Raw genomic sequence first — 25948 nt, 5'->3', positions numbered from 1 at the left:
AAAGACCCTGATGCTGGGAAAGACTGAGGGCAGGAGGAGAAGGGGGCGACAGAGGACGAGATGGTTGGATGGCATCACCAACTGAATGGACAAGAGTTTGAGCAAACTCCAGGAGATGGTGAAGGACAGGGAAGCCAAGCATGCCATAATCCATGGGGTCACAAAGAGTTAGACATGACCGAGTGACAGAACAACAACAAAATCCTAAGGCCAAGGTTCCAGGTGTTGCCCTGGGTGGCTGAGTGACGCACAGAGGTGAGGACCATGGAAGGAAGGTCAAAGATCAGGGACAGTTCCACCACGTAGAGTGTGTTCTTTATGTGCAATTAATTAGATGGACCTGCACAGGCTCTTTAAATGCTCATGCGGTATTACATTGAAACCCCATCTTCAATAACCTAAAAAGGCAAAAGAAATTACAGACTGAACTCCTGAATCATTTGCAGCCATTTTTTTTTTATTCCAAACATGTATTTTTGTAAACCTGCATTTCCCAAACAGTGCAAGTGAATTAGAAGTGACTGCACAGACTTGAATACATGTGACTTTGTGAAGAGGAACATCCCTCCCACAAAAATTCCTCAACAGAAACATGGATGCATCATCAGTCAAGTTCTGGAAGTGAACTAGCGTGGGTGCCTGCCATGCAATTAATCACTCTTAAAGCTTTTAAACTCACTCTGCCAGTCACACATTACAATTTGGGAAAAAAACCTTAACACAGGCTGAAACCTAGATCATTGTGCTATAAAGCACTGCATCACATAGGATATTTGGTCATTATCCCCCCTCACATGCTGAAAATCAGAAGACATTCTAGAAGATTCATTTTGACCCTACTGCCACTTCAGCCATTCTTTGCTTGAAAACACATTCTCCGCTGTGTATCTTCTTGCTCTACATAGCTAAACAATTCATGGACTAAAACGCTGCATACTTGGAACGTTTCTAAGGGACAGTGGTTTTCTGCCTTTAATCTGCTAAAGGGCCATTTCCCCCAAATGCCAATCCTTTATTCTGCCTCTACATTTGGAAGTCTGAATCAGGTGTAGCTTTACATGTAACCCATGCACAACTGCATTCCCCTGCCATGATGACTTACCCAAAAATAAAAGTAGAATAAGCTTTCTAAAATGACTGATATGGTTCCACAGTTTGTGTATCAGCACCCATATCAACCACCCAAGGGATCTGCTACATGTTCACAACAAAAACGAGTCCCAGATGTTTCTAGGAGGCTTGCTGGTTTTGTTTGGAATCTCCTTGCCTCTGGCTCCAGGGCTGAAGGCTACATATGACTTGGTAAAGGAGAACTTTCTACTGGATTTTCTACAAAGCTTAACCAACTTCAGAATGCTGAGGGCTTAGTGATGTTGATGGAATTTTTCTGAAGAATTGACTGACAATGCCTCAGTGACCTCAGTAGCAAGTGATTCTGGACACATGCCTGTCAGTCACCATAAAACCACTGGACCCACTCACTCCTGCCAGTGTCCCTTCATTCCTGAACCTCAAGGCCTCTTTGTGATGGGTTCAAGGCTCACTTAGGGGGTGTTCCAAACTCCTTAGTCCATGTAAACTGAGCATAAGTGAATCATTCTTGAAAAGGGGGCATTCTCTCAATTTCTACAAGGGTCCTTTTTTCGTATTTAAAAAGCATCTCAATCCTTGTGAGAGTTGATGACAACCCTAGTGAACACACAGTCAAAAGCTGAAGCTGACAATGCTGTGCAAGAGAATACCAGATAGTGTTCCACAGCGAACCCACAGAGGCAGGAAAGATGGAAATGGGAAGGCGCTGTGGAATCTTAAAAGAACCTTCTGGAGAAGGATCAAAGACACACCAACCCATTCTGTCTGCTTTCCTCAAGAGCCTACAGATGGCTTCTGAATTGGATGGAGCTGGTGAACTGGCCAAGCTGAGAGCCCTGACAATCTGCTAGACTTCCCTTTCTCTGTCTGTGATAACTGGTCAGCTCTCCACTCCCTGCAGCCTGCCTGCTACTAAGCATCAGGAAATAAGTAGAGGTACCCCCTGCCCCAAACTGGCTGCCAGTATTTGCTTCAGCAGATGCCAAGCATGGTTTTCTTAAAAACTGCCCTATCTAGTCTTAGCAACCTCCAGGGTATGTGCTCACACCTGAGTGTCTACCATTCAGAAGCACATGGATCCTAGCTCTGACACTGGTTATGGAGTCTGCCCTTTCCCCATTGAGGCTGCAGAACTGTGGGCCTGCCAGCTATCCTGTGACACTCTCACCAGTGCATCTGCACTCCTTGCAGGAGGCTGGTGAGCGCCCATTACTGCATTTAGTCAAAGTTGCGGATGGAGTTGTCCAGGTCTACCACCTAAGAATCCCAAAAGGTGAAAGTGAAAGTCATTCAGTCGTGTCTGACTCTTTGCAACCCCATGTACTATACAGTCCATGGAATTCTCCAGGCCAGAATACTGGAGTGGGTTAGACGTTCCCTTCTCCAGGAGATCTTCCCAACCCAGGGATCAAGCCGAAGTCTCCTGCATTGCAGGCAGATTCTTTACCCGCTGAGCCACCAGGGAAGTCCTAAATGATTTATTAAAGGACACCATGAAACAAGCAAGAGAATGTCCAAGGAGAGCTGCAAATGAGGTTTCGTAAAGGAATCCATGCTCTAGGCTCTGCTGTGGGAAGATCTGTCTCCCTCGGGCAAAGTGTGCGCTGGTATTCCGAGGGGAGCCAGCAGCACTCAGCACAGTGCCTCAGGCACAGCTGGGGTCCGTACACATCCGTCCTAGCTGAACTCTCAGGGAGAGCTGGTTCCTTTGCCTGCATCTGCCCATTGTTACCTCAGGGCCTCCACCCCTCAGTGAGAGGCTCTATCTTTAACTTCCTTCTAAGACCAGCCTAGTTCATACCCTTGACCCTCTGGCTTCTGTCTACTCCCATGGTCACTGGGAAGGGAAGCATGATGCATTCCGCATCTGCCTGTATCAGAGTCAACTGCAAAAAAACAAAGACACGCGTGCTCCATGCCAGGTTCGCAAGCGCCCAGCACTCTCATGATTTGCCAAAACTTTAGGTATCTGCAAGGACAGGCCAAGTATGTGTATAGAAAAACCTGTCTCCCCTGCAGTTGAGTTCTGTGTCTTTTCAACAACACTCACAGGCCCCTTACATGTTAGCCTCCAGTCAACAAGGCCCTAGGAGAGAGATGGTCTTGTTTCTTGTTTCATTCGCATCTGATGCTGTCTGTTTGTGCCTGCGGCTTGAGCAGGCTGTGATAAGTCTCTGAGGACTCTGTCAGACCCTGTTCTTAGACACATCTTCCTTCATACCAGATGGCTTTCCAGCAGCGGCAACAGCAGCCAGGGCTGCTCCCCGTTACTGAGTGTTCACCCCAGGCCAGGTGCAGCGCTCAACACGCTACCTCCACCCTCTCCTTGCCTTTCAGAGAATCACACCGCACTCAAACCTGGATAGCACAGTGCATCTGGTGACTAACACGGTCAAACAGAGAGCTTGCATGGTGAAGGCCATACTCGGCCTTCAGCTCCGCAAGGGAGGTGATGACGTCAGCGCTGTGCCCAGAGCCCTTTACATCGTTTCTGTGTGCCTCCCAGCTTGGGGTGCAGCTCTCTTTTTGAGGACTGCTCCTGAGCTATGGGGGCTCTTTTGCTGGCATGAAGTGAAAACATGTTTATATGTGCCCTGAAGTGACTTCCTTACGTGGCCTCCTCCCCTTTCCTGTCCTGCTTCCCTCATGTCTTTACTGGTGTGCCCTGGGGAAACTTCCTTCATAAGTTACTGTGTGAAAATCCTTGTCTCAGGGTCCACTTCTTAAGAATCCCACCTAAGATACAATTTTAAAAAAAAGACAGGTTGAATGGTCATCTCCGGGAAGGACTCTGCAATTACCATTAGCTGGGACAGCAAGAGTGCTGGGGACAATGGAGACCTCTGACTCAAATTACCGTGAAAAGGCAACTTATCACAGCATTCAGACACAAGTCTCTGCCTGACGGCCACTGATTTAGTCCTGGTGGTGTGTGGACTCTGATGCACTTTGTCCAGGATGAGATGCCATTCTGAGGTTTACCAGATAACCAACTGGCACTGCTCCAATCTTTCAAAATGTCTTAATCCAAGTGAAAGGAGGGTGGAATGCCTGCTCTATAAGGTGATGCAGAGCAGGCCGCAGGAATCAGGTTTTTCCATCCAAATTCCTGCTGGGAATCTTCCAATGAAAGGTACAGATGAAAAAACACTCTTGGTTCTTTAGCACATGACTTCACACTTGACTCCAGGCAACAAAGATGTGAAATGTCTTCGCGGTCAACCCCAACTGCAGTTGATATATAGCACCGCCTGCTTGATGGATTCTTCACACGAGGTTTCTTCAGATGATTTCATCCGCAAGTCCTTTTTTTAACGGCAAGTTCCATTCCAAAGTACAATAAGATCTTTTTTCCTTTAACATTTGTATGAATGTACATGTATTTCCAAGATTTCAGGCCAGATATCAGTGCTTGAGTGAACTATATAATCATTTAATAGAAATAATAAAACATCGATACAAATATAAAGACATAATCAGTATAAAAGGCTTATATTTATAAAAATACTTTTAGGTTAACAGTTTTCCCCTGAGGGTTGACCACACTTGTTGCATCCATAAATATCCCCCAGCTCTGCAGCCGGCTTTCCAAAGTTCGGAGTTCAACTGGAAAAGGAGGTGGTGGTGGTTCCAGTCAGGCGACCTGGCCGAAGTGGCTGCCTCAGGTTGCCACCTGGGCTTGAGAGAATGAGGACAAGAACAGCATCGTGGGGCCTCCGAAAAATCTGGAGAAGATTCTTTCTTCCAAATATGGAAGATACAAAGATCGGGACGACAGGCGAACGACTGGGCCACGTCACGGGGTGGGGTAGCGGGTCACTGGTTTTTCTGGACCCAGTCCCAACTGTCTTCATTCTCTTTCCGGTTCTTCTCAGCTTCAATAATTTCTTTGTACCTTCTGCGAAAGAAGCCCATCTGAAAGGCAGAAAGAGGAGAGGCTGGGTTAGACATGCTGGAGAATCAACTGTTTTGGTTCCAAAGCTGCCTGGCCTGGGAGGAGGCATGATCTACTTACAGTGCTGGGAAGGCCTGGAAAACTCCTCAGACTAGGCTGATTTAGAAGAAATGTTACATGGAGCCACTCTTCAAAATGCATGGACTCCCCAAAGGCTTTCTTATGATAAGCTGTTTGTTCCTTGCAATGCACTTCTGGTGGAGTGTTTCCCAAACTCTCTGCTGGGGAACACTAGTTATTGAGCTATTGATAGGTTGTTTGGTAGTCAAGAGGTTCCGTGGTCAAATAAATTTGGAGACAATGTATTCTTTTTTTTTTTTTAAGTGGAGTTTGGCGATGTATTCTTTGAGAGATTTGTGATGTACAGGAGAACAGTACAGGATCAAATTAACCCTTTTAGGAAAGGATTGAGAAAGTCAGGGACTTGCTATTTCTCAAGCTTATTTAACTTTTGATAAATCTGTTAATATCCTGTGAGACATTAGCCATTGTGGAACAATTTGATCAATACTGCTGTCATACAGTAGGCATTTAAAAGTGTCTTCAGGTCTGCATCCTACCTTGCTGTCTTCTAGATCCTTCTCTCAAATCTGTGACCCTGGTGAGCTGCTGTGCACACAGCTGGCACTGTGTATCTCCCTAGAACTGGCAACTCCTCCTGAACCGTGATGGTAGTTTCCTTCGCTTAATTCTGAAAAGATCTTTCCTTCTAATGTGCATGGCTTTTCATATGTGGTAAGACGGATTTCCAGTTCTCGCACCGACAGTGTAGGCACTGTTGCCACAGAAAAGCAACCTTTTGTCGTCCAAAGCTGACCTTTGCCCCACGCTCAGGAATACCCGGCATCTCTTGTGCTGTGCTCCCCTGTGTTAGTGGCCTCTGTTTCTGAGGTCAGACGTCTGGGAGTGGGTGTACAAATACCCCAGCTCCCTCTCTCCTTGGGTGCGAAACCCTGAGTATGTGCTCCATGGAAGTTGCCTGCAGGGGTAACCAGCTTGATAACATCCTTTATTAGCTTCCTTCCCTGCCCTCTCCCTCTCCTGGTCCCGCGTCTGTGTTTCCTGAGATTGTCTTCCAAATAAATAACTGCCCCAAATCCCCACTTTGATCTCCTTGAGCAGGGGAAGTGAAACAGACGTGCACTCCTGGCTCACTGCGGGGAGGCTGCTCTGCAGGTTTTGGTACCACGCTGTCACTGGCACATAACCCTCACAGTCATATCTGAAGACCTTTGAGACCAGTGAGCTCCGCAGTCTGCTGCCAGTGGGGGATGTACGCACCAAACTTGCCCTAAACAAACTGCTAAGCAAACCCAGGCTCGCGAGCACATCTAACTCCTTTGTGCATCTGTCTTCACACTTCTTCACCGTGAACCCAGCATCCACTGACTCCCTGCATCTTCCTCCTACCCCTTGAAAGAGGCTTATGGCCCTGCTGAAGATGAAGACTGTTAAGAGAGCTGCCAAGACAGCACCGGTCACCTCCACCCGCATGGCCAAGGAAGTCCTGAGAGCTCCCTTTTAGAGAGCAGCCGGCAAAGTGGTGCAGACTGATGGCCAGGAGGGAGTGGAAGCTTCCACAGAACAGCTGGCAAGGGTCCTGTGTGCTGAGTTTTGATCCTCAAGGTCCATTCTGCAGACAGATATTGAGTTCCCTTATCTTCCCAGCATCAGACCACATCTGTCAGAACCCCACTTCCTGACACCCTCATACATACACTTTTCTCTCCTCAAATCTCTACCACCTTCTTCCTTCTACAAGGGAATGTAGAAAGGAGGCTTGGCCTGAATGTTCTGGAGAATCAGAAAAAGATTGTTGTTGCCGTCCTCTAAGCATACCCACAGGAGGCCAGCAAAGCAACCAAAGACTTTGTGGAAATGTCTATCAAGAAGTTACTGCTTGATATCTCATTCTTGAAAGAGAAAGATGTGATTAACAGAGCAAGTATGTCATGCACACTTTCTGAACTGAGGAGAACATAATGGTAGAAAGAAGGCTGGATGTTACATCAGAATAAGATTTTTTAGCACAGGATTCTGCCTGCAGATAGCATGATGTTTCAGTGATCTTAGGTTACTCACTTTAACTCCAAAGATGTAACATATCTCCACCATGGCACCAATCAAGCAGACCTTTAACTGTCTTCTCCTCTCTTATTATCTTCCACATTTAGGATTCCTAAGGATTTGTGCTTTTTATCTTCAGAGCTTAGCATCTCACTTCTACTTAGTGTCAATGATAAATGTAAAAATGCCCTGTACCGTGGCTCTGCAACAAACACTATCAGGAGACTGAGGCTATTTTTTGCTTCCCAAATCTGCACTGTGACTTGTTTTGATGGCTGAATACAAGGGAAGTGATGCCCTGTCCGTTCCACACTTCAGCCATGCACACTCCCGCTTGCTTTCTCAGATCCCTGCCTGGCTTCCATATGAACGAGTTTGGTCTTGCTGCTGAAAGATGAGTCCACCCAGCTGAGGTCCTCCTGAACCAGACAGCACCCAGCTGCCTGAAGCTGTGGGGTGTGAGCCCCACAAAGATGGGAGGACTGCTTTGTCAAGCTCAGTGTAACCCACAGAATTGTGAGCTATGTAGATGGTGGTTGTTTTTTTAGCTCCTAAACTTCGGTTTGTTACACAGCAGGAGTTAACTGATACAGAATTCCATATTTTTGTCTGATTTATGAATGAATGGATCAACACTCATGGGAAGAGTGGCAGGGGGGCAGCTGACAGGGTTCCAGATGGAAAGAGCATCACTGTGTCCAGTCCTGCTGAACAGACTTGTCTTGTTCCTCTAAAGGGGACAAAAAGTCGGCACGCTTCCTCATAGCTGTTATGCTGGCACGTGGCTTTGATGCAGAGTGTGCAGTCTAGCGAGGATTTAGAGCGTCTGCACTGACTCTCGCAGGTGGCTCTTCTGAGTTCAAGTTTATGTGTGCCACACTTGTTACCAACAAAGTGACGGCGTCATATCCTGTAGGAATTATTTTTTCTCAAGTGGAGTGCAGTCACTATTAGTCTTGAAAACTCTGCACCCACTGGCAGTTAACTGTAAAGCTTCTCTTAGAAACAGCCTTGCAAACTCTCCACCCTACTCCAGTGCAGCAGGTCTCCAGAGCCCTGTTCCCAACACAACTTGTGCGTAGTCTCTTAGATGGAAGGCTGGAGCTGCCACTGATGTTTGTCCTTTTTCTCTGGAGCCCAAAGACAATTTCGTAAAACACGGTCCACTCTGATGACTAGGGAGTGCTGGTACAGTTGCTCAGGCTGTGCACTGCATGTAAGTCGTCAGGGGGTACCGCTCAGGTCACAGCGATCAGAGACGTGAAATTTATTACAACTACTTTCCAGCAGATGGCAGTCAAGTGTCTTTTTCTAACAAAATCAGGTTTTCTGAATTTTCTGACAGATGGAAGTAAAGCTTCTGGAGGACAGGGTGCTGTTTACTCATTTGCACCAGGGTGCCACGGGCTTCCCAGGTGGCTTAGTGGATAAAGAATCTGCCTGCAACGCAGACAACGCACGCAGACACGAGTTTGATCCCTGGGATGGGAAGACCCTTTGGAGGAGGGCATGGCAACCCACTCTAGTATTCTTGCCTAGAGAATCCCACGGACGGAGAAACCTGGTGGGCTACACCCATAGGGCTACAAAGAGTCGGACACGACTGAAGCGACTCAGCACGCACGCATGCACCAAGGTACCGTATAGTGATCAAACGAACTCCATTTCAGAAGAAGAGACCGTCACCTTCATGCTGTTGTTTACAGCCTGATTTTGGCTTTTGATAGACAGCCCAAAGCTTAGGCTCTGAGTTTACCAAGCCATGGTCCCCCAAACAACTGTGACATGCCAGGCCTGCCCAGTGCCAAAGGACCGACTCAGAAGGGCTGGGACAGGAGAGGTAGTGCGTGGGGAGCCTGGAGTTCTAATTACTGCTCATGCTGGGACCCCAGAGCAGGTCATCTCCTGGCTCTAAGCCCCAGTGTCTTTGTCTCTGCCCAAGAGACGGATGGCATTCTCAGAGCTCTTCCAGCCCTGAAACATAATGAAGGCTTTTTATGTTGGTTCCCAAAGCAAACTCAGCGCTGCAGCTTGTGAAGCACACAGCTGTGTACCCAGCCCTCACACACAGAAGGCTCAGGGCACAAAGTCCTTACCCGGTATCAATTTTTCACAAAGAGCTTTCGGGAACATTAAATTTTGAATTTTTATATTAAAGTATGGATATATTATAAAGTATAAAGAAGTCTAAAACTCTTAAACACAAAGATAAATCAAGACTTTAAAGACACTTCTCCCCTGCAGCAGGCCTTCACTTTCACCCCCACTAGTGCTCATGGTTACTTTGGGGAAAATCTTGAAGAGATTCTGGACAAACTTAGATTTTCAGGGCCAGTTGGGCCCATGCTGAGGGTGCTGGGAAATGAACCATGATGAGTTAAACGAGACCCTAAGTAGCCCCTCATTCAATGCCAAGCCAGTGGAGTCTGCGTTTTCCTACACTTTTCCTGGAACCTTCAAGGGCTTGCTTTGCACTTGAGGGGCAAAAGATTCTGTTTATAATTGATTTGTCTGTAGCAGAGGAAACACTCATGGAAACTCTACAGGAAGAGAGACTCCAGCCAAACTTGGCTCCGCTGGAAGCTGGGGGAGCAGGGGCTTTTCTGGCTTCTTGTCTGTGTTGCTCCAGAGGGGGCCTGTAGTACCACAGGGCGGCTCCTTCAGACCTTCTGACAGATTCACACAACTTTCTGATGCAAACGTGTATCAAAAACCTGCCAGAAAATTCCTAGGGAAACAGCCGGTTTCCCCTTGAATAGCCCTAATTAGGAAGACGCTGTGAGAGGCCTGGGGCCAAGGAAGAAGTGAGAATCACTGGGTTCTGGGGTCCACAGCTTGCAGCATCAGGTTACTCCTTCCCAGCCCAGTCTGGGGTGAGTGAGGGACAGATGAACAACCCCATGGTGCTTGGTCTTCAGGGAAACCCTCCACCTACTCCTCCCTGGCCTTCGGGATGCCTCCTGGGGAGCTATTCTAAGGGCCTCAGACATACTCCTTCTTTGGACTAACTCAGAGCCTCATGTTTATCAGCCCTTTCAAGTTCCTTGACTATTTACATAGCACGTCTCTGTCTCGAGATGTCAACAGTGCAACATCAATCCAATATTTACTTCCAAACATAAATAAGTCTCCACCGAGTGTCTCTGGCACATGGTTTCAATTGAGACAGTGCAAAGGGGGTGTGTGTGTGTGTGTGTGCCTGTGCATTTTCTTTCTCTGCAGGAGAAGAAAGGAAGGGCTCTCCTAGTCCAGCTGGAGGGAAGGTGATAACCCCCCAATGACTTCCGGAGGGGCTGCCAAACCTACACAGCCTCTGAGCCTTTTCACAGATTTCTTTTTCTAAGTGCTTCTGCTTGAAGTTTGCAGCAATGGTCTCAAGTGAAAACCAGGCACCCAAAGCCAGCTCCAGAGCAGCAGGCTCTGAGAACAGGTTCGGCTGACGGAGGGTTCGAGCTGGTCTTTCTGAAGAGGGTGGCAAACCCGCTGCACGGCCCAGCTCTACAACACCTGAGAGCAGACAAAGCTGGCAGGTCCTGGGCCTTTTGGGAAGAGGCTGGCCATGGTTCTGACCAGGCAATGGCACTGCCCTTTGCTCCAGGGCATCTCATTGGCAAAAGGGGCCAAGAGGAGGGAGGGGAACGGTTCCTGGGTTGGAAGCAGTAGAGAAGGATGCAGTTTTCTCCTTCACTGAGTGGTGGCCTGTTTGTTTTGGCGAATTGTACAAGGGAGCAGGCAGAAGAGGAGAGAGAAGACTGGGGCCCTCAATGAGGCTTTTCCTCTTGAAGTAAAAACATCCCAGCATCTCTACTCTCTCACCACTTGACTCAAAGGCTGGCTTGATGAACTGAAGGCACTCCTTAAAGGTGCAAGTCCCATATACCATCTGAACAACAATGAAACTTCCTCCTATAAACAGGCCTTTATGACTGTCTTGAAGAGGCCCCAGGGCCAGGCCATTTCAAAACCAATCGGGAGCCAAAGGAAAGGAGAGGGGACTCATTTGAATTTTTCTCCCCTAAAAGAGTTTCCTATTTCAAAGTTTTCTTCCTGCATGGTGGTTTGGCAGGCTACTGTAATCCTCGCACAGAAAGTTTAAATTATGGCTCCCAATGTCTGCTAACAGCCTGGCTCTGGGAAAGCTGATTAGGATCCATTTCAGAATTTGAAGAAGGATCTGGTTAGCTGGGGGCCCCTTGTTGTGGATTTTGTGTCAGAGCCAGGATCTGCCGCTGCCGAGCAGGAGAGAGTGCCTGACATGCCAGCGGCCAGCCTTCCAGAAGGCCCAGAGGCAGAGAAGGGGGCGAGCACGAGGCAGGGAGCCTGGAGTTCGGCTCTGGAGAAGGCATTTGCTGACCCTAGAAGGGGCTTCTGTTTCAGACAAACAGGCAATGATGGGTATGTTGGTGGCACCATGGTGACCTGTAGGCGGAGCCAGGAGCTGGTGGCACAGGCTCTTTACCTGGCCCAGTGCTGCTCATGCTGGGCTCGGTCACCATCTCTGGTCACTTAACTGCTTTTCCCAGACTCTTCAAGATAGAGAGAGGGCTCTGTTACTTATTACCTCTGTCATTTCATCCTGAGCTGGCTACCTAGCAGGGATCCAATACTGTTTGCTGAGTGAAGGCACTGGCCAGCTCGCAAGTATAGAGCATGCCGACCTGTAGGCCTGTGTGGCATAAAAAGTCCATCCACACCGGGCCAGCTGCCTTGTACACTTCCAGTACCAAGTCACCATCCGTGTACATTTTGGGGAACAATATTTGGGGCTCATGAACTCAAGGCACTGGCAAGCAACCATATGCAGCAGTGTCAGGAGCTACAGCAAAGGGAACTTTAAGAGATGTCACTCGAGAAAGGGAAGAGGACTTGAATATTGCTCATTTGCCTTTAAAGGTCCCAGTGAAGTGTTTCCTGGTTCACAGTGACAACTAGGTGACTCTCCCCTTGAGAGGACTGGAGGGAATGATATGTGAAATATGGTAATAAGCCAGAATCATTTAGCCCTCCCATCTAACCCAAATATTAGGTCCATTAGTCAACAGATTTCTGGATGGTCAATGTAATATTAGATCTCTATACACAATGAATTTTTCTTAGGTTATAGACATAGAAATCCAAGTTGACAAGAGATCTGTAGTTCACTCAAAGAGATAGAGAATAGACTTCTTGTTGCCAAGGGGAGGGGGGGATGGGGGAGGGACGGACTGAGAGTTTGGGATTAGTAGATGTAAACTATTATACAGAGGATGGATAAACAACAAGGTCCTACTGTATATCACAGGGAACTATACTCAAGATCCTGTGATAAACCATAATGGAAAAGAATATGAAAAAGTATATGTATACATAAATAAATGAATCACTTTACTGTATGGCAGAAATGCAAATTGTAAGTCACTGTAAATAACTGTAAACATTGTAAATTAGCTGCACTACAAGAAAATAAATTTTAAAAAAGAGGTCTGTAGTTGAAGTTTTAGGAATATATTTCAGTTTCAGTTCAGTCACTCAGTCGTGTCCGACTCTTTGCAACCCCATGAACTGCAGCAATCCAGGTCTCCCTGTCCATCACCAACTCTCGGAGTCCACCCAAATCCATGTCCATTGTGTTGGTGATGCCATCCAACCATTTCATGCTCTGTCGTCCCCTTCTCCTCCGGCCCTCAATCTTTCCCAGCATCAGGGTCTTTTCAAATGAGTCAGCTCTCCACATCAGTTGGCCAAAGTATTGGAGTTTCAGCTTCAACATCAGTCCCTCCAAAGAACACCCAGGACTGATCTCCTTTAGGATGGACTGGTTGGATCTCCTTGCAGTCCAAGGGACTCTCAAGAGTCTTCTCCAACACCTCAGTTCAAAAGCATCAATTCTTTGGTGCTCAGCTTTCTTCACAGTCCAACTCTCACATTCATACATGACCACTGGAAAAACCATAGCCTTGACTAGATGGACCTTTGTTGGCAAAGTAATGTCTCTGCCTTTGAATATGCTGTCTAGGTTGGTCATAATTTTCCTTCCAAGGAGTAAGTATCTTTTAATTTCATGGCTCCAATCACCATCTGCAGTGATTTTGGAGCCCAGAAAAATAAAGTCAGCCACTGTGTCCACTGTTTCCCCATCTATTTGCCATGAAGTGATGGGACCAGATGCCATGATCTTTGTTTTCTGAATGCTGAGCTTTAAGCCAACTTTTTCACTCTTCTCTTTCACTTTCATCAAGAGGCTCTTTTGTTCTTCTTCATTTTCTGCCATAAGGGTGGTGTCATCTGCATATCTGAGGTTATTGATATTTCTCCCAGCAATCTTAATTCCAGCTTGTGATTCCTCCAGCCCAGCGTTTCTCATGATGTACTCTGCATAGAAGTTAAATAAGCAGGGTGACAATATACAGCCTTGACATACTCCTTTCCCTATTTGGAACCAGTCTGTTGTTCCATGTCCAGTTCTAACTGTTGCTTCCTGACCTGTATACAGGTTTCTCAAAAGGCAGGTCAGGTGGTCTGGTATTCCCATCTTTTTCAGAATTTTCCATAGCTTATTGTGATCCACACAGTCAAAGGCTTTGGCATAGTCAATAAAGCAGAAATAGATGTTTTTCTGGAACTCTCTTGCTTTTTCCATGATCCAGCGAATCATCTCTGGTTCCTCTGCCTTTTCTAAAACCAGCTTGAACATCAGGAAGTTCACGGTTCACATATTGCTGAAGCCTGGCTTGGAGAATTTTGAGCATTACTTTACTAGCGTGTGAGATGAGTGCAATTATGTGGTAGTTCGAGCATTCTTTGGCACTGCCTTTCTTTGGGACTAGAAAGAAAATTGACCTTTTCCAGTCCTGTGGACACTGCTGAGTTTTCCAAATCTGCTGGCATATTGAGTGCAGCACTTTCACAGCATCATCTTTTAGGATTTGAAATAGCTCAACTGGAATTCCATCACCTCTACTAGCTTTGTTCGTAGAGATGCTTCCTAAGGCCCACTTGACTTCACATTCCCAGATGTCTGGCTCTAGGTCAGTGATCACACCTCTGTGATTATCTGGGTTGTGAAGATCTTTTTTTTACAGTTCTTCTGTGTATTCTTGCCACCTCTTCTTAATATCTTCTGCTTCTGTTAGGTCCATACCATTTCTGTCCTTTATCGAGCCCATCTTTGCATGAAATGTTCCTTTGGTATCTCTAATTTTCTTGAAGAGATCTCTAGTCTTTCCCATTCTGTTGTTTTCCTCTATTTCTTTGCATTGATCGCCCAGGAAGGCTTTCTTATCTCTCCTTGCTCTTCTTGGGAACTCTGCATTCAAATGCGTATATCTTTCCTTTTCTCCTTCGCTTTTTGCTTCTCTTCTTTTCACAGCTATTTGTAAGGCCTCCCCAGACAGCCATTTTGCTTTTTTGCATTTCTTTTTCTTGGCGGTGGTCTTGCTCCCTGTTTCCTAAACAATGTCACGAACCTCCGTCCATAGTTCATCCAGCACTCTATCTATCAGATCTAGGCCCTTAAATCTATTTCTCACTTCCACTGTATAATCATAAGGGATTTGATTTAGGTCATACCTGAATGGTCTAGTGGTTTTCCCTACTTTCTTCAATTTAAGTCTGAATTTGGCAATAAGGAGTTCATGATCTGAGCCATAGTCCGCTCCTGGTCTTGTTTTTGCTGACTGTATAGAGCTTCTCCATCTTTGGCTGCAAAGGATATAATCAATCTGATTTCGGTGTTGGTCATCTGGTGATGTCCATGTGTAGAGTCTTCTCTTGTGTTGCTGAAAGAGGGTGTTTGCTATGACCAGTGCTTTCTCTTGGCAGAACTCTGTTAGCCTTTGCCCTGCTTCATTATATAGGTCTTCACAATAATCCTACATTTCATTTGCCCTTGTCAGTGTCCTATAAAGTCATTACATTTAGTTAGTGCTTTAAGAGAAAAATATTTTTCTTAAAGAGCGCCTCTGCCAAGCTCCTTACTGCACTGTCACTTTGCCTAAACAGACAACCCACTCTGAATGGCAAGTGTGTTCATGAACCTTGCACCGAGCTTTACTTCTTTTTCCTTCTAAGGAGTACAATCACAATTTTATCTATGACACCGGAAGAGAAATGAGGTTTCATCTACTTTAAAACAGCAAAACTTCCAGTTAGGTGAATTGTCCTGTGTCATAGTAAGTTTTAAAGAAAAGATTGAGGTTTTACCCACTTTTCGGAACAGCATGCATATGGTAGACAAAAGATACCACTAACCCTTTGCCGCTTCCCCCCTCGGGAGGCAGGGTCTATTTCCTGTCCCTTGACTCTAGGGTGGCATGTGGCTGCTTCGACAGAGTACAGTAGGATGATGCCTTCCCAGTTCTGGGCCAGCCTTTCAGAGAACTGGCAGCTCTCACTATGCTCTCCCAGAGCAGAGCCTCCACATAAAATGTCAGCACAGTCTGCTGGAAGGGCCACATGGAGAGGCCCTGAGTCTACACGGGGAGGGAAGGGGCCTGGCGGAGTCCAGTCGCCCAGCCATCTCACCCCCACCCTGTCCCCAGATCTCTCTCCTCTCTGCATGGAATATCCATCTGTCCTTCCCCGCCTGGAAAACTCAAACTGAATCCAAGGTCAGACTTGAATGATACCTCATTTGGGAAATGTCCTCTGACTATAACCAGAGGTTTCTATTAAGTGCTAAGTATTAAGTGCTAAGCATTTGGTCTAAGTTACTTCTATACCTCGAGCTGGATATTAGGGTCTCTGTTTTACAGAGGAGGAAGCTGAGGATCAGAGAGGGTAAGCAGCTCTCCCAAGGTCACACGGTTGGCAAGGGCAAGAGCCAGGGTTCCAGTTCACAGCTGTCAGCCTGCAAAGCCTGCGCTGCACTTTTCTGCCTTTTCATTCCCCTGGAGTGGGGACAGGGGAATTAATGGTGTTCTTCACAGTTTCCAGAACACTCATTACCCAGCACTCACCACCCTCAACTGCATTTACAGTCTGTATGCTCGATGGAGACGCATTCAAGGCAAGTCACAATCACTGCGGCATGCAGGCACCTAGCCCAGTGTTTGGTTCAAAGCAAGTATTCAATAAATATGAGTTGAAATCAAATACTGCTCTTGGACGGTGAGCAAAGCTGTTTGACCTACACGTCGTCACTTGCCAACTTCCTCAGAACTGTTCTAGACCCTTCCTCCCACCCCCACTTAATGGTGACCTTGTCTGGTGAAGGCCCCTTGACTGCCACCACTTCATGGCTAGTCCAAGGCAGAGAGTGCTATCTGCCTTCTTGGACCTGGGCTCTTTGAATCACACACAACTGGGTGACCTCAGGGTGCTGGCCATCCCATGACACCCTCTCCTGCAACTGCATCCTTTAAACAAACAACAGAAACAAAGCGAAGCAGATGACAACCGGAAGGAGGTGGGAGCGTGTGCTCAGGACAGAGGGTGCTCTTAAGCAGCAGAGCAAAGTGGGGGCCAGAGGGAGGGCCTTCCCATCACAGGAGGGGGTGGGCACAATCACACACTCCATGTCCCTGTCTGGGCCCATGCACCCAGCCATGGAGGACAGTGTTTCCTCTCTTCTGAAACGTCCATACAGGGACTTCACTGGAAGTCTAGTGGTTAAGACTGCACTTTTATAATATAGGGGGCGCAGGTTAGATCCCTGTTGGGGAACCAAAGTCCCACATGCCACAGTTTGTGGTCAAAAAGTAACCAAATAAAAAAAAAAAAAAAGAGAGTGAGAGAGAAAAGCAAGTAAAATACAAAGATATAAAAAAGATGTCTAAACTTACTTGAAATTTTTGGAATACAAATTAAAGCAACAGTGTGATATAATTTTTAAAAATGAATAAATAAAATGCTCATACAAAGACAGAGGAAGTCTCTCTCTCTCTCTCTCTCTCTCTCTCTCTCTCACACACACACACACACACACACACAACCAAAGCCCTTGTTGTCTTCAGATCTCAAGCACTGAGCTGGCTTTGTTCTCTACCCACAGACCAGACGCCTTGGCAGGAAGGAGTTGGAGTTGGAGAAAAGGGAGAATTAAGAATCTATCTGGCCACGCAGATTAAACAAACAACAAATGGACAGGTTTTTTTTTCAAAAAGGTAATATCCGCTCCTGGCAAACATACGGGAAAATAGGCACTTTTGATACACTGCGTGTGTAACCTTTAAAGAGGGCAATTGGCAACATGTAATAAAAGGCTTAAAATGCGTATTTGTTCTGACTCAGTAATTCTGTTTTTAAAGTTTCCTTTTAAGAACATAATAAAAGATTTGTGCAAATATTTGGCTCTAAGCATATCCACTGGTGCAGTTACAAGAAGTGTGAAGCCAGGAACCACCTGAAGCCCAACATCTGAGGATGGGGACCTGCCGACAACTGCAGCCCAAGGACAGCACTGGACACAAGTTTATAAAAACAGGGAAAGATGTTCACAACTCTGTGTTCAGAGAAAGCTAGGCTATGAAACAGTACATGGGGTGCCTTCAAAGCATGGGAACCCGAGGTAAACTTACTTTCAAGTGATATGTTCAATGTATCTTTCTTCAAGCCTGAAACACTTTTTAGGTGAAGAATCTCTGAATTTAAAGCAATCAGTCCAAATGTCAATCTGAAAAAATGTACCACAAGACACTATTTTTCCTGTTTCTAGGCTTCTTAGATACTCTGAAGTATATATATTTTCAGATTGATAATTGAATCTATTGCTTTCACTTTAGACGTCCTGCACTTGAAACATATTAGGTATTTTACCGGATAACTTAATACACTAAAATAAGTAGGTGCCACGAGAATGCCTGGTCTCTATTATGTAGAGAAAAAGGTCAAAAGGCTAAGAGCGCCTGAGTACTTGACAACTTTTTTCTTATTGATATATTTCTATGATTGATCAAGAAATACAAGTTATTTTGGAATCCCAAAGAAACTAATCAGTTTAGTTTAAAGCATCCATCCAAAATCATGTAAAAGGCTGTCTCCACTTGCCTCTGAAACCCAGAACACTAGAAAAGCAGGAACTTGGTGTCAGGAAGTTCCAGTTGCAGTCCAGTTGTGTTCTTCTAGGAGCTGGGAACTCAGTTGAAACAAGAAGAGACAGGACCCCACTCAGCTGGCACATTACCTTCCAGTGGAAGAGGCAGACCTTCCTCAGATGATGACTCTGAAACCATCACTGATGAATACAGAGGCTCTGAAGTCAAGGACCCCAGGTCTCTGAGAGCAAAGTGCAGAGCAAAGAAACTATCCTAGACTTGAGGGTGAGAACACCCCTCTTTCTGGAGAAAGTGACAAGAAGCAAGATGTGAAGGATGAGCAGGTGCTCCCTGTTGAAGGAGGCAGGGAAAGTCTGCCACCTGGGGCACCTACAAATGAACCCCCATGGGGTTGGGAGAACTTCTGATGGAGCCACCTGGGCAGCACTCTGGACACATAGCCTATTTCCATTAGTAGAGTCCTCTGGGTGGAAATCTTTCCCATATTCCACATGGGAGAAGAACAGAGAGTGGCTCTGTAGCTTCCTTTCTTATGTTTATGACAAGTAAACAAGCCAACCATCCACATCCCAGTCCCAGCTGTTACTCACCAAGCTTCTGGTTTGGAGTGAGGCTTCCACCATATTGTGTTAGGACTGGTGGCAACTCTGCTAGGGAAGCCCCAAGAAGAAGAGGGTGAAATTCTGGGGTTCCTTCTGAAGTGCGCCAGTCCTCAGGTGTGAATGACCTCATGAGGAGTCAAGACTCCATTCACTGCCTGGAGGGGACCTTGCTCCAGGAAGGAAGTTACAACATGAAACCTCTTTCGAGGAGCTCTACCCCAGCAAGGCAGGAGAGCTGGGCGTCCGGATGGAGACTCCCTGGGGACCCACGATCTCCACTCACCTTCCAGAGTAGCACGGCCAGGAGCAGGAAGATGAGGATTCCCACCAGCAAACTGATGGCAATGATCCACCCCACGACGTAGCCTCGCGGCTCCAGATTGTGCAACGCCTCGAAGACCACCTGGGAGGCAAAGCAAGAGTCAGCTGGTCCCCCCAAAGAAGCACCCACCATGCGAGGGGGTCCAACCTGGGCTTGACATTGAGGCTGAACCGGAGAGATGTGTCCAGACTGCTGTTGCTATAAAACGGACTCTGTTGAATGCTTTCCTGGTTGTATTCTGATGGGTTTTTCACTAGGATCTGAAAAGGCACTTGAAGTCTCAATTCTTAAAGGGCTTGTAAAGACAACAATCTTGATTTAAATACCACGAAGTGAATGTAAGCGTGGCAAAAAACTTTGACGAGGTACTATGTTCTTGATTCAGAAAAGACAATAACAGTCTCTGTTTTATTATGGGTTTTAAAACAAAGGACATGGGTGTGCCCTCCAGATAAGACAGGACTTCTGAGTGTTCAGCGCACTGTGTAACTTACTGTAATTACTGGATTAATGCCAGTTTCCCTAGGAGACTGTAGATCTCAAGGGCTAGGCACAGTCTGCTTTGGGTCACATGGTGATGCCTAGGACACGGAAGGCATTCACTTGAGGAGCTAAGCCCTGGTCCCCAAAGGGAGCCACAGGGTCTTCAGAACCCATGTCGAGGTGAGGCAAGCTGTTCCAACTTTTATTAACCGCGGTGCTGTGCTGGCTCATTCCAGTGATGCCAATGGTGTGCCTCTCTTGCCAGCTCCACATCTAAGGACATTACGGTGGTATTCTGAAATGCTCCATCATGAGAGTATTTACACCACTGAAACTGACACACGAATCAGGGCTCCCACACCCTCCTGCCATTGTTTAACATGTATCAGCTCAACACTGACTGCATCCTTTGGCTCTGTTTTTGCCCCACTGGTCCCAGTGGAGTTTATTTTTGCATAATTCAAAGCATCCATCGTGTCCTCTGCGGCCAATCCTCCTAACACCCCACAGTCTCATTCAAGCTGCTCTTTGCTGAAGAGATGGAAATCTCCGCTCTGGGCAGCCGTTGTCTCCCTTGGCAGACAGGCTGGCCTGGCCACAGGGCTTTGTCCAACCTGGTCTGTGTCCTTGGAATGTCTAGCCCCTTCTTGGAGAAGCCTACCTAAACCTTGGTCAACCCTGGAAGCCAGTTGATGTTTTGCCTGGCAGGAAGCCCAGGGGTCCTGCTCTCCTGCTCAAGCCTCAGTGGTGATGGGGCCCATGACTGAGCTGACACAGCCTAGCACCATTTATGCTCTCTATTTAGGGCCTGGCTTCCCTCTCTCTAACATTTCTTGTAGGCTCTGTGCTTTCCTTGCAATCTCTGTCTAACCCACACAATCACTCCAGGAGGTATTAAGCACCATCCTGCCCTGGGCCATTTAGCTCAAGTGGAGTCAAGATTTGAACTCAGGTCTAGCCACCCTCGAAGGCCCAATCTAAGCTGGTCACTAGCACATCATAGAGTGTGTGGCTGATGGTGGCTCTTTAAAGACACTCTGTCAACTAAATGAATCATTCACTGTTTCTCCCTTGGTGAAAAGGAGACCAAACGCAATCCTCTTTGTCTCACTGTCTCCTTTCCTACAGGCAGGATAGGAAGGGGGGGTGTGCTGGGGGAGAGGACATCCATGAGACAGATCCTGAATCCAAAATATTATCTCAAGGGAAATCAGGCAGAAGAGAAACCATTCTTTTCTATGTTGGGACAAGTCAAAGAAAACAGCCTACAGAACACAGCGGTCACTTTGGGGAATGGAAATGAGGTTTCTTTGTAGCATATACTCATTGGCTGTGTGCCCTTGGACAAGGTACTTGACCTCTCTGAGCCTCAGTTCTCTCATCTGTAAAACAGGGGTAGAACAGCCCCTCCCCAGAGAATTCAAGGGGCTAACGCACACACCACACCTGGCAGAGTCCACCCCGACACGTGCTGGGTGCTCCCATCAGTATCACTAGCAGTGCTGGCAGGAAGGTTTTTGTTTTTTTTTTTTTTGTGAGGTTGTGCATGGTTGGCACACTTCTTAATTAAAAAAAAAATGATTTATTGAAGTCAGTATACATAGAGAACAGTGTAAGTAACCTATGTATGCAGTTGAATGCATTTTCATGAACTGAATGTGAAAGAGAGATTTTCAGATATGGGGGAACCCTGAAGAAAGAATACATGGGGGTGAGGGGAGGTGGGATAGAAATGGACTGTAAAGTCTGTCATCTTAATCCTACTCTTTTCTATCTGGTTCAGATTAGAGATTCCTGTCCTTAAAGACAGACTCATGTCTTTGAGTCACTGCCTCTAAAAAGCTGTGGATCACATCATCTCCCGTACTCAGACTCTCTCGTGGTATCAGGCACAAGGGGACGGTGAGGCACCGCAGCCAAGAGATGCGCCCTTGGGCAACCAAGGTCATCTTTCCAGTTTCCTCCTCTGTGCGATGGGGAAGCAGGATAGTCTCAGAAGGTTCCTGGTCTCTGGGCGCATAGTGAAAGGCTGCTGAACTTTTTTGTTGAACTGCCGAGACAGGCTGCGGGCTCCGTGAGGTCAGCTGTAAGCCCCGCCCCTTGGATCAGCCCTGTGGCTGCACGGAGATGCTGCCTGCTGGCGGTGTCCAAAATCCGTATCGGCAAAGCCACTCTGGAGGTCTGGTTTTGTGGATACAGAGACAGTGGAGAGAATCCACTACAGTTTAGTCTGGCAAATTCCACAAGAATGCCCTGTCACTTCCCTGGAATGTGTGCTTAATCTTTTATTATTTTTAGTGATGCCGTTCATCATCTTGGACGTGTGCTTTATGCTTTGGCAGAGCTGGTTCCTACACATCTCAACTCTAATAAACTCATTGTGGGGGAGGGTCTGAGCAGCCGGCAGTTCTAAGAAGCCACATCTTAGATAAAAGCCAAAGGAATAGCAGAATGGACCACAGAGAGAGGCAGGAAGCACTGACAGTCCAGTTGGTTGCCACCATTAATAAGCAGGACGTTCCTGCTAAAATCCTTTATTTTAATCAAAAGAAAAAGTGTTGAATTAGTCCATGGTATTTCTTAAAATGAAAGCACAGTCAATTTAAAATATTATATTTGTTTCAGGTATACAGCATGGTGATTCAGTATTTTTACAAATGATATGCCATTAAAACTTATTAAAAGATAATGTCTATAATTACTTGTGCTGCACAATATATCCGTACTGCTTATCTATTTTATACATAGTTGTTTCCTAATCTCATCCCTGGTACCTCTTTAAATATCTCTGCTCCCCATCCCCAGTTATTGCTTAGGGTCAAGCCTGAGCTTCCCTCACCAGTATTATTTCAGGAGCCTTGGAGGAGCCTCTTTGCTGTTAGAGTTGCTTTCCTAAAGCACAGGTCTCATCACATCACTTCTCAGTTTATACTATAGATGGTTTCCCTTTATACTGAATATACAATTCAGAGTATGTGTTATGTGACTGTGCTCAGTCGTATCTGACTCTTTTTGACCCCATGGACTATAGCCTACCAGGCTCCTCTGTCCATGAGATTTTCCAGGCAAGATTACTGGAGTGGGTTGCCATTTCCTTCTCCAGGGGATCTTCCTGACCCAAGGATCAAACCTGTGTCTCTTGTGTTGGCAGGCAGATTCTTTTTTTTCTTCTTTAATTTAAATTTATTTATTTTACTTTGGCAACCCACTCCAGTATTCTTGCCTGAAGAATCCCATGGACGGAGGAGCCTAGTAGGCTGCAGTCCATGGGGTTGCAAAGAGTTGGCATGACTGAGTGACTTCACTTATTTTACTTAGAGGCTAATTACTTACAATATTGTATTGGTTTTGCCATACATCAACATGCATCCGCCACAGGTGTACACATGTTCCCAATCCTGAACCCCTCTCCCACCTCCCTCCCCATACCATCCCTCTGGGTCGTCCCAGTGCACCAGCCCCAAGCTTCCTGTATCCTGCATCGAACCTGGACTGGCGATCCATTTCTTATATGATATTATACATGTTTCAATTCCATTCTCCCAAATAATCCCCTACCTCCCTCTACCACAGAGTCCAAAAGACTGTTCTATACATCTGTGTCTCTTTTGCTATCTCGCATACATAGTTATCATTACCATCTTTCTAAATTCCATATATATGTGTTAGTATACTGTATTGGTGTTTTTCCTTCTGGCTTACTTCACTCTGTATAATAGGCTCCAGTTTCATCCACCTCATTAGAACTGATTCAAATGTATTCTTTTTAATGGCTGAGTAATACTCCATTGTGTATATGTACCACAGCTTTCTTATCCATTCATCTGCTGATGGACATCTAGGTTGCTTCCATGTCCTGGCTATTATAAACAGTGCTGCAATGAACACTGGGGTACACGTGTCTCTTTCAATTCTGGTTTCCTCGATGTGTATGCCCAGCAGTGGGACAACTAATCTCAAAAATATACAAGCAACTCCTGCAGCTCATCCAGAAAAATAAACGACCCAATCAAAAAATGGGCCAAAGAACTAAACAGACATTTCTCCAAAGAAGACAGATAGATGGCTAACAAACACATGAAAAGATGCTCAACATCACTCATTATCAGAGAAATGCAAATCAAAACCACAATGAGGTACCATTTCATGCCAGTCAGAATGGCTGCGATCCAAAAGTCTACAAGCAATAAATGCTGGAGAGGATGTGGAGAAAAGGGAACCCTCTTACACTGTTGGTGGGAATGCAAACTAGTAAAGCCACTATGGAGAACAGTGTGGAGATTCCTTAAAAAGGCAGGCAGATTCTTTACCACTGAGCTACCTGGGAAGCTCCCACTAGGGAGTTAGTCAGACCTGTTAAAAGAGTGCTTTTCTCAAATTTTAATTGTGTAAGAATCACATGAGGAATCTACTTAAAATGCAGATTCTGAACGAATGGGTCTGGATTGGGGCCTGAGAATCCACATTTTGGTTATACTCACTGGTGATACTAATGAACCACATTTTGAGTAGAAAGGGGATAGAGAATACTCCAGGATGCTGTAGAAAGGACATGAAATCATCTTTTGCCTGACTCCCAAGTCTTACATGATAATAAATGGGAAAAATAATACATGCTATAAAGTTATATGAAAAAATCATTATCAATTTAACATACATAAAACTTAAGCTTTGCAGAAAAAGTAGGAAGTTTTTAAAGTAAATAGGTGTTTTTTAATACCATGGTTATTTTTTCCTTTTTCTTACTTTAACTATTTTTTAAGAGTTTCAGCATCTGGAAGCCAAGTTAAAAAAAAAAAATTAAAAGGAGAGGCTCTGCTCCAACATCTTCTGTTCCAAGAAGACTGACTTACTCTGCTTTTCTCAGCAGGATTAATCATTCTCTGAGCTTTTGGAAACAACAATTGTCAACCTTTCTTAACAGAGAAAACCTGCGATAGCACCCCAATTTGTAAAACAGAAAAAACGTGGAGATTTTCTGTATCTAAAGAAGGTGGGCAGTTAAGAGTCCTGCCTGATCAGCCTCCCTTCCCAAGCCAGTCCCTTTTACCCTAGCCCCTGAACCAACTTAAGGGAACCCACCCTCCACAAGGGTTAGTTTTGAAACCACTGTGGAGCACTTCATCATCCTAGTTCTAAGTCTCCTCACTCTGTAACGTAATGATGTATCTTCCTTTCTATGGACTCCAGTAAACTGAATTCTTACAGAACAAGGATTTGAATGCATGTTCTCCTGTCACCTAGCCCAAGGTAGTGATCCATTATGTGATTCATGAATGTGCAAACTAATAAATTCAATGTCCTTTCTGCCATAACATTAGATGAAGTATGACTATGATTCACTCTGCAACAAAAGAGAGGGAAAGATTTGAAGCTGGAGTTTCTGAGTGTGTTTTTCTTTTTTCTACTTCAAGAATAAATCGGCAAATGTCATTTTTTTTTTGAGAATCCTGGCCATCCATCCATCCCATCCATCCATTTGTCTGTCTGTCCATCCATTCAACAATGTCCTATATATATATAAAGTATATATAGGACCTAGTATGTACCAGGCACTGTGGGGATCCTCAGATCAATAAAACAGGCAGTCTTTGCCCTCATGGAACTTCCAGCTTACAGAGAATACTTGCCAGTTTAGACACATAAATGCAAAATTATAATTTAGAAACTGCCCCCAAGGAGAGGTTCATGGTTAGAAAAGACTCTAAGATAAGCATGGCAGTCAGTAAGAAATTTCTGAGGGACTGCCTGAGCTGAGAGTTAAAGGATAAGCAGAAGTTAGCTAGGCACAGAGGGATAGGAACAACATTCCAAAAAGGAACAGCATGTGAAAAACCTCTATGGCAGGAGACAGCTTAGCAGGGGTGAGAAACTGCCAGCAGACAGCACAGTTGGAGCGAATGGAAGGAGTAAAGCCAAGGGAAGATGATCAAGATGAAGCTGGAGCGACAAGGAAGGGCTGGAGACTGTGTTAAGAATTATATGCTTTACATTAAAGAAGCATGTGACTTCCACCTGAAAACTGGCCCCATATAGCTTCTCGATGGCTGCACTAAATCAAGCCAAATCTGCAGTTATTTTGATCATAATTTCTAATTCCTAAATAACTTGGTTTAATAGGTTATTTTTCTTTTCATAAAACACTGAAATTCAAGCTTCTGATTCTCTTTTATTCACTTATAGAATTGCTTCAAAAAGCAATATAGAGCCTCTTTTGTCTTCCTGAGGCATGGCTTTGAGAATTCCTTATAAATAACCCTTAAGAATCATCAGATTCATTCATAAAACTATCTGAGAAAATTGTTAATAAGTATAGGAGGGGTAAGGGATGCTTTAAATACTGCATTACAGATACTGTGGAATTAAACCTAAAAAACCAGAGAGAATTATATGCTTTATCTTAAGCAGCGTAGGAAGCCAATGAAAGTTTTTAACTAGGGAGTGACATAGTTTG

General features: G+C 45.5%; 1 protein-coding gene across 2 annotated transcripts in view; it reads right to left on the bottom strand.

Moving 5' to 3' along the window:
- Positions 1-436: 436 nt before the first annotated feature.
- The window catches only part of ITGA9 (integrin subunit alpha 9), a 364186-nt gene continuing 338674 nt past the window's right edge, over positions 437-25948 (bottom strand). For both annotated transcript variants that reach the window (XM_019984744.2, XM_070777085.1), the window contains 2 exons: positions 18973-19092; positions 437-5007 (listed from right to left, as the gene is read on the bottom strand). In XM_019984744.2, the coding sequence (XP_019840303.2) occupies positions 4909-5007; positions 18973-19092 (219 nt within the window). In that variant the 3' untranslated portion in view covers positions 437-4908. The remainder of the gene's footprint in view (positions 5008-18972; positions 19093-25948) is intronic.

Source organism: Bos indicus, chromosome 22 (assembly GCF_029378745.1).
Source record: "Bos indicus isolate NIAB-ARS_2022 breed Sahiwal x Tharparkar chromosome 22, NIAB-ARS_B.indTharparkar_mat_pri_1.0, whole genome shotgun sequence".
Taxonomy (NCBI): Eukaryota; Metazoa; Chordata; class Mammalia; order Artiodactyla; family Bovidae; genus Bos; species Bos indicus.
This window is presented reverse-complemented; position numbering and strand designations above follow the sequence as displayed.